Source organism: Branchiostoma floridae, chromosome 2, assembly GCF_000003815.2.
Source record: "Branchiostoma floridae strain S238N-H82 chromosome 2, Bfl_VNyyK, whole genome shotgun sequence".
In the NCBI taxonomy this organism is placed as follows: Eukaryota; Metazoa; Chordata; class Leptocardii; order Amphioxiformes; family Branchiostomatidae; genus Branchiostoma; species Branchiostoma floridae.
The window spans coordinates 6,173,252-6,181,805 of NC_049980.1; the positions used below are offsets into that span (position 1 = coordinate 6,173,252).

The window sequence follows — 8,554 nt, forward strand, 5'->3', positions numbered from 1 at the left end:
ATCATGATACCAAACTTTATTTTATTTATTTTATCACCTTTTCCACAACGATGTCACTGGGCTATGTTGATTTAGCTATCGTTAACGTGACGTTTCAGTTCTATTTCTTAATTCAGATGATTGAATTTGACTTTGTGACTGCATGTTATCACAATGAGATTCGCTTGGGGGAAGGGTATGGCCAATAATGACTTATTTTGGTATATCTATCTATCTCTCTATAAATGTATATAGCAATGATCATATCCATTGTGATGAGTAGATTTGCATATGACCTTTGGCCCCGGAAACTAGAAATGGGTCCCTGTTTACGTCCATAAGCAGTGGTAGTCAGTATAGTAACGCAGGGTTCTCATACTAGGGAAGAACTGAGCACCAAACAACATACAGCAACACATCACGACTTCGGCTGAAAGACTTCGCAAAAAAGGGTAAGTTATATCAAATCTTGTCATCATATTGAAAATAGTAGTATGACCAGAATACAAATATTTTAAGCCCTGTCTGCTGATAAGTAAAGATCGCCATACGCACAGGGTTATCATTCAAGGATACTAGTTAACCATCTGAAAGAGACATAAGGCCACAGCATGGGAATTTCATGGATAGCATTAATTGCAGACTCCAAACGTTATGCGAGAGGGCGAAGAAAAACAAGATAGGCAAACAAGTAGAAACATGAAACTAGGAGTGCCCTGTTGATCTTTATTGTGCAGTTTACTCATACGTACGCCGTTTTTTGTTGCCACTGACTATGCTAATTAGAAAGGCTCTCGTGCCCGCGGCTAAATGCTAGTAGTACACGACCTGTACCAAGCAGAAAAAAAACGCCATAGACGTAAAAAAAGCTTTATAAAGCCATTGACGTTACAAATATCTGTCTCTAAACGTTAGTTGAGTAGAAAACCGACCATAGTTAAACTCCATAAACAATTGGCCGCTGTTATTTTGGTCAAATGGCAGATTCAAAAATTCTGACCTACAAAACTACCCAGCGTCTGACAAACGTAATGGAAAATTCCGTGTGTCTTTTTTTAGGTCAATGACCTCTTTTCCCGCTGGTTTTGTTTCCGTGAAGGTGACAGGTGAGCTATCGCTCCAAAGATTCGTTACATTCTTCTATCCAAGGAGGTTAAAACGCATTTAACCTCCTTGTTCTATCATATGATTCCTACCGTGTATGGAAATGAAATGTCGAAGATATTTCCCGATAAGTATAACGTTACAGAGTTCTGTCAATGTTTATGGCGTCGTTTCTTCATAATGATTTCCTTAGTCGGGTTTCCCGATTCAGTGCATTCAGCCTACTTTCATCACTGGATTGCGGCTATGTACACTTCAATACAGCCCTCCTTATAATTACGTGAGACGAGAAGTATGAACAATAATAATTTTATTTTCTTAATTACAAAAGCGTGCCAAGTTAGGGCACACTGTCTGGGATAGCACAAAAACCGAAGGTAACGTTACAATCTCGAAAACGTCTAACAGTGTTTACCCTTGTAACATGAATGGCTTATGAACAGTACGGACGCATTTCTTATCCAAGTATGTTCTTTAGATGAATTGTTTCAGAATTCAGTCATCAAAATTTACACTTATATATATATATATGTAGTAAAGACAGTGTGTATACCTGGGTCGGCAAACTTGAATCCCAAATAAATTTGGATCTAAAGATGATTTCGAAGATAACGCATGATTTATGATAATGATGTATATTTGATATGATATTTGAAGCTTAACAGAAAAATTTCACATGTAGTTTAAAAATAATCTGTGTCAAGCAGAACAAAAGAACTGCCAGGCTACTTTTTTTAATCTTACCTATGACCGTTTCCATGCCAACAGGTGTCGTAACCAATAGGGATTGATGTATAATTAGTGTAGAACCAGTTGTTCTACTCTGTGTTTTTCAAAATGGCGCAGTCGCGTGTCTCCTTGCTTGTTCTTGTTGTCCCAAGAGAACAACTACTTTGCGATGGTTTGGAGTAGATTGGAAGTAAGTCATTTACTAATTGAGAAATGGTTGGGACGTGCACGTGGTTGTCACTAAAAATATAGGCGTGGTCTAGAACTGATCAGACCAAGTCCTTGATCAGACTGCTCCCGACTTGTCGCCAACCTTGGTTGGCTAGTGGTCGGGGAAGGGCCTGGATTTGTGACTGTCCACCTCTACTGAGCTCTGCGAAATGACCGAAAGGTCCCTTTCAATCTGTTTTGGAGTTGGCAAGTTGTTCACCTCATATTTTAATGATGATGAAGAAGACCTTTTAATATTGTACGTTCCTGATCACGCAAGCTAAGTACAGGTCAAGATGATAAAGTTCTGAGTAGTTCTGAATAATCTAAGTACAAGTACTAGTTCTAGTGAAGTAAGAATGAGATATCTTACTGTGTGTAACTACAAAGTCTAATGTATGCTTGTATGTACAGGTTCAACTTCTTCTCGATTCTTAAAACAGTTGTAAATGTAATGGCAGATGGAGCCTAAGATACATGGTTTATCTTATTGCATGAGGCACAAAGTTTATTGATCACCCTTTTCTACACAAAGTAGGAGATGATTGGTGGTGGACCAAGGGCAAGACGTATATATGGGAGCGGCAGACAGTCGTCACCGGCCAGCCGCCGGTTCGTTCTCTGCTGTACCCTCATCGTGGTCCCTGCCCTACTGGCGGCATTTTGCGGGGCTGGCATCATCGTCTGTGGAGTGCTCGTCGTCAGGCCGGTCGTGAGGACGGGTTCGCTGGGATTCAGGGAGACAACCTGCACAACAACCGAAGCTTCCTTTACCGGTATGTACTATGCACGCACATTTCTTGTTGGGGGCCAAGAAAGCTAGCAAAAATTTCTGAATTTACACCCTTTATATGCCTGTCACATTAAGGTTTGTTCTAGAGAATATTTTAAGATTTTCGGCCAAAATGTTACAAAGTGGGGCTTTAAAATATTAGTTACCAACTTGAGTGAAGTGCCCACATTGTCCTTATCTGTCTTTTAAAAAGCAAATAAGACTCATCAAGTAAAACATGCAAAAGACTTTCTTCCGTAGATAACTTCATCAGGTTGGCAATTATTCATATAGTAAGGTTAATTAGGTACAACCAAGGAGTACTTGAATTTCAACGTTTCGGTGTCTGTCAGACACCATCATCAGGGTTAGAGCGACTGGAGAGATAAGGGGGGCATACAAACTGAGCCACGTTTGGGACAGCATTCTCGCTGCTGCAGCGCCGCCTACATCGGCTATAAGTAGCAGCAAGAATCGTATCCCGCCATTCTACCCTGATGATGGTGTCTGATAGACACCGAAACGTTGGAAGTAAGTCCTCCTTGGTTATGTCTAAAGAACCTTACTATGTGAATAATTGCCAACCTGATGAAGCTATTTACGAAGGATTTTTTTTCCTCTGCGGGAATGGTTTGGTCAGATAGACCAAAATAGGCAAACATGTTGTTTTTTTTATCTATTTATTAATCTGTGAGGGTAGTCCCTACAGTTTTGATAAAACTGATTTCCAAGGGAGCCCAATGTTGTGTTGAAGCCTAATAACTATACTTATACATGTAGACGTGGCACTAGCGGGGGGGGGGGGGGTGTTTGGGCGGGGAGAATGACTGTAGTTGCAGAAGTGAAACTTGTTGGATAGTTATAAACTGAGTGCCACCAATTATATGGAAGGCATGGGTGTACTTGCCAGCTTTGCAAGTGATACCAGTGTACCACACTAGTATCACTTTTACTGCAGTAGTTCACTTCTTTCATACAGGAATGAATGCCATGTTAGTTATGATGGCACGTTTTGTCACTTCAAATCTTGTTACGACGTTTATGGTGTCTATTTTGAAAATTAAGCCATCTTGTTTTTTTCTACCCATCTCGTTTTTTTCGCGCTATCTCGTTATGTTTGCACCCTGCATAGGATGTCATCCATAAAGTTTACTTGATTTGGCCTAAAGCAAATAAAAGCCACCAAGCATAACATGTACCTCTTTCGTTGTTTCAGGGACTTGGGTGAAATGTAATTCGTGTGTCAACTGCCGAACGAAACGATTTGCCGCCGGTGGAATTAACGTCCGATTCCCGTGCCTGGTTATCAACGTGACGTACCATGTGAACAACCAAGACTTTAGCGGCATCTTGTACGAGACTGAAACGCGGTTGGACTGGTCTATGGAAACAGTACCTTTGGTAAGAACTGTCTGATCACGCAAAAAGTGAATTTCGCCCCTTTCATCATCAAGCCCCCGTCACAAATCAAGAACTGAGCTCGGCCGACGTGTTGGCGAGCTCCAAATGGGCATTTTCGGCCGAAGTACGCCCGACATCCGTTGGAATTTAAACCTTTGTGTGATGTAGGCCGTGCAACAAAAAGGCAAAAAAAGACAATGAATTACGCTTTCCGGAATAAAACACCGAGCACGGTCCAAATTGTGACGGGTCAGATTTTCTTCGAAAAATAGGGTCGAAGCTCTTGCAATTTTGAAATCCGGGAGCTCTAGCCGATCTAGAAATTCGGCCGTCGCAGTCTATCATTCGACTAGAGCTCGCCGAATTTCCCCATATCGCACGAACTAGGCTAATTTGTTAGGCTTCGTCAATACAACAGTGATAGTTGCCATGTTGCATTGACTACGTGATGTTTTGTTTGTGTTCACCTTTATCCGCGGGTAACCTATGTCCGTTGTTTCTAAAGACAGGCTATTTAGGGATATCAAGTCGACGGACGGTGGTTTCAGATTGCAATATTTTCAAAATATTGCTGTTGGAAAACACCATTCGTCAACTTGCCATTCTATACACTAGTACGTACTCTGTTTTTAAAAACAACGGATATAGGTTACCCCGCGAAAATAGGTGAGGTAGCTTTACATATTGTATTTCACTATTTGTGAAAAGTTACTGTGCAGCTAAGTTCGTCTGACGATATGATCACGATGGCCGTGTTTCAAGATAAATCATCAAGGTATCAGGGCTGGTAAAATAGTACACTATGATAGGAATGACAACACTAAGACTGATGCTTATTATTCTTAAATCTCCAGTGTGCGACGCAGCCTACATGCGAAAGAGACGACGCTTATACTCGTCAGAAAGTAGAGAGGTTTGCGAAAACCTACGGAGTCGGGAAGACCTACAAGTGCCTGTATAACCCGGACAATGCCGGGGACGGTTCCGCGGTAAGTTATTATTTTTTCTACTTCCCCCTCTCTTATTAGTCGTAGGCAGCAGTCACTGTAGAACAGGAGGCTGACAGTAGACGGTACATCTGGACGATACATTGAATTTCTATCAGTAAAAAAAGGTGCCAGTAGGTACAGATTTTCTGTTGCCATTCTTACTGTTACAGTAGAACTAAGGAGGTAAGGTCACAATTGGAAAAGGGGTCCCTTCCGGGCTGTTCTCTTGCTGTCACTTTCGAGCGTGACCCCTACGTGGCCCCGCGGGGCGTTCTCTTTTGGGCACGACCGAGCCCGGGTTGACTTTTAGTTAAAATCAACTCGGGACCCGGTAACAAATAGACGCCGTACGCTAATCGTGAGCACATCGAGCAGCTTAGTCCACCGGGACATTTTTTTTGGCTTCGGGGCTCGGCCGGGGTCACACACTCCTACGGCTACGGGCATTATAGGGAGTACCTTAGAACCGCCATGAGTAGAACCAATTCTGTTGTAGGTGCCAATAAAGATTACTGAGAGGTAGGTGTTCTTAAAGTGTCCTCATAACTTTTGGCCAGCATAGAAAGTGGCGACAGATTGTGATGAGGGCCAGTGTTGACCTTGGCCCTCCTAGCGGGTGTCCTTAGTACTGGGCATTTTTTACATCTTCTCGACTCTGGATATGAGAAGTTTTTTTTCTTCTTTGCTGCCGTTTCTAGGTGTTGCTGAGGAGGCACTTCACACAGCAGTCCGTGATCCACTCCATGCTCTGGCTCGGCCTCGGAATGGTCCTCTTTGTCGGCATCGTCGTGTACATGTGCTGCCAGTGTAAGAAGGCACGTGACCAAATGATGGCGACACCAGGCACTGCTCCGGCATCTTCTGTACCACCCAATGCCACCATGCTCCGTCCTATTTACAATACCCAGTATGCCCCCAATGCAGCTTATACAAACCCCGTGGCGGTGCCTAGTGCAGACCCCCCACCCCCATCGTACGCATCCGTTGTACCCGGCCCGACAGATCTGACACAGCTTGGTGTTTCAGATATTTGTGCCAGTAAGTAGTTGACAGAGGGTGGTCTAAGCAGATATGACAATAACAATGAAGTTAATTGCATATTCATATATGTACAATATTTGGGGCTAAATGCAGTAAGTCAGACACAAAGAGGAACTAGAAAGGCATCATTTTTGCAAAAATGCAGAATGTTTTCCCTCTAGCCTTGTGTCAAGCTAATCGCATGCAATACAGCCCATGTAGCCAGGCCTTGTGCACAGCCCTGCCTTTTCTGTAAACCTTTTATTCTAGGAGGAAGTAAAAAAGAACACACCATGCCAGCAAAAACAATATGTTTTCTCTTTCGGGAAAACATAAATATGTTGTATGCTTTACTTCTATCTATAATTTACATGCCTCTCCTCCCTTCTTTAAAGATTTGGATACGAAATAACGACTTTTTTGCCCATTACACGTGGTCAGATTATGACCTTCAAACTTGAAGATGCCTTCCAAGTTCCATTGTTAGGTGTGCATATTTCTGTTGTACATATTTATGACATTAACAATAGGTATTACGCATATCTTTTTTATACTATAGGCATTGTAAAACACGTTTTCTGTAGATAGTTACGTAGTTCTTGTCACAAAATGTACACAGTCTGTCATTATGATATGGATACATTCGTGAGATGAGAACCAACTTCGAGACGTTTTGTACAAATCAGCATCCACGAACTTGCAAAGAGTTTAAAATCTATCCAAAAATGTAGCACTCTTTGCAAACTTTCTTCGTAGATCAAAGGGTCTCCTTTCCTACTTGAGCAGTGTACACCCTCAATCCAGAATAGATTCTCTTTCTTTGATATACCATGCAGTGACAAGTTAGGTTTAGGGTTTTTAGGATGTTGTCAGACCATAGAATAAAGTAAAGAACCAAATCTAGCTCAAATTTTCTGCAAAAGATTTAGCTTTCTTTTGCTTTGTTAGCGTTGCATCAAGGGTCTCCTTTCCTACTTGAGCAGTGTACACCCTCAATCCAGAATAGATTCTCTTTCTTTGATATACCATGCAGTGACAAGTTAGGTTTAGGGTTTTTAGGATGTTGTCAGACCATAGAATAAAGTAAAGAACCAAATCTAGCTCAAATTTTCTGCAAAAGATTTAGCTTTCTTTTGCTTTGTTAGCGTTGCATAAATAAGTTGAATGCATGTAACCAGTCACCTAAATGTCTATATATGGTGTTGTACATATTGGGTCATACATCAGAAGGAGTTCTCGTCTTGTTGCTGTATACATTTAAAGACCATGCCATGTCCTTAACCATATCTTAGACTGTTTACGAAAATATCCTATCGGTGGATTATTAACATTTTCTTTGTGGAAGTAAGGCCATGTTGATTTGATTATATATGGATTGCATTCGCTCGCGCATCAATTTTCGGCTGTTTCCAAAAATGAATAAGAAAGTTTTCAACCATATTGTAAATCGTACAAAGCAAAATGAGCAAAATATATGCCGCAGCATGCAAAAAAATATCGAAAAAACGTACATGTTGTTTTTGTATACTAATGTCTGAAATACACAGAATGGCAAGGCCAATTCCAAGGTCATAAAACAGGATGTGAAAGAGCAAAAATGAAGGATCTATTGTTCGGTATACCATGCTCTGTGTTTTTAGTCATTTGTTCAACCTTCCAGACCGCTTAGATTTCATCATGAAGGCAATTTTTTTTTTGGCCAAACGTTTTTGTTATTCGGACGCTCGCATCGGTAGCACCATGCACTGTAGTATCTTAATGCCCTAGAAAAATGTTCGCGGTGGTTTTAAATTCGCGGTGAAATGGCCAACGCGAAAACCGCGAGCATTAATCCACCGCGAACATTTCTGCATTTACAGTAGTTCACGACGTCCGACTTAAAATGAACCCGGGGCCCGGCCGGCCGTACTCCAATGTATCCCGGGAGCCACAGGGTATTCAATGGGGCCACGTACGGGTCACGCCTGAAAATGAAAAAAAAAAAAAAAAACAGCATGTGAACTACCCGGCAGGGCCCGTTTTACAATTGCGACACATGTCATAACCCAAATAATCAACTAAAATCAGTCAATTTTAGTATCTTAGACTATCAAAGTGGGCCACGATTCTGTAGAGGAATTATTTTTAGTTCGGCCCAAACTGTGTCATGTGTCAGTGGACAGCCCAGTCCGTACCACTTTTCCACCTTCGGCAATTCCTCCCAATTTTTTCCGGTGTAGACGCTTTAAAATGATAAACTTCCAGGCCTTTAAAAAACTTATATATACTTTTGAAAAAACTGAACGTCTTATTGCATCTCGGAGAGGGAAGCTGGAGAAGCATCGGGGTAAGTGGGGAACCTTGTGTTTTT

At 41.6% G+C, this 8,554-nt stretch overlaps 1 protein-coding gene across 4 annotated transcripts; it reads left to right on the forward strand.

The window, feature by feature from the left end:
• The first annotated feature begins 285 nt into the window (after positions 1–285).
• On the forward strand, positions 286–7,107 carry LOC118410205. 4 transcript variants are annotated; one of them, XM_035811759.1, is made up of 5 exons: positions 286–431; positions 2,558–2,798; positions 4,011–4,195; positions 5,050–5,184; positions 5,883–7,107. In XM_035811759.1, the coding sequence occupies exons 2-5, from the start codon at positions 2,564–2,566 to the stop codon at positions 6,228–6,230; spliced, it is 903 nt and encodes a 300-aa protein (XP_035667652.1). In that variant the 5' UTR covers positions 286–431; positions 2,558–2,563; the 3' UTR covers positions 6,231–7,107. The 4 variants fall into 4 exon arrangements, with proteins under 4 accessions (XP_035667652.1, XP_035667653.1, XP_035667654.1 ...); XM_035811760.1 differs by having other exon boundaries at positions 2,561–2,798; XM_035811761.1 differs by lacking the exon at positions 286–431 and adding an exon at positions 1,911–2,002.
• The last annotated feature ends 1,447 nt before the right edge of the window (positions 7,108–8,554 follow it).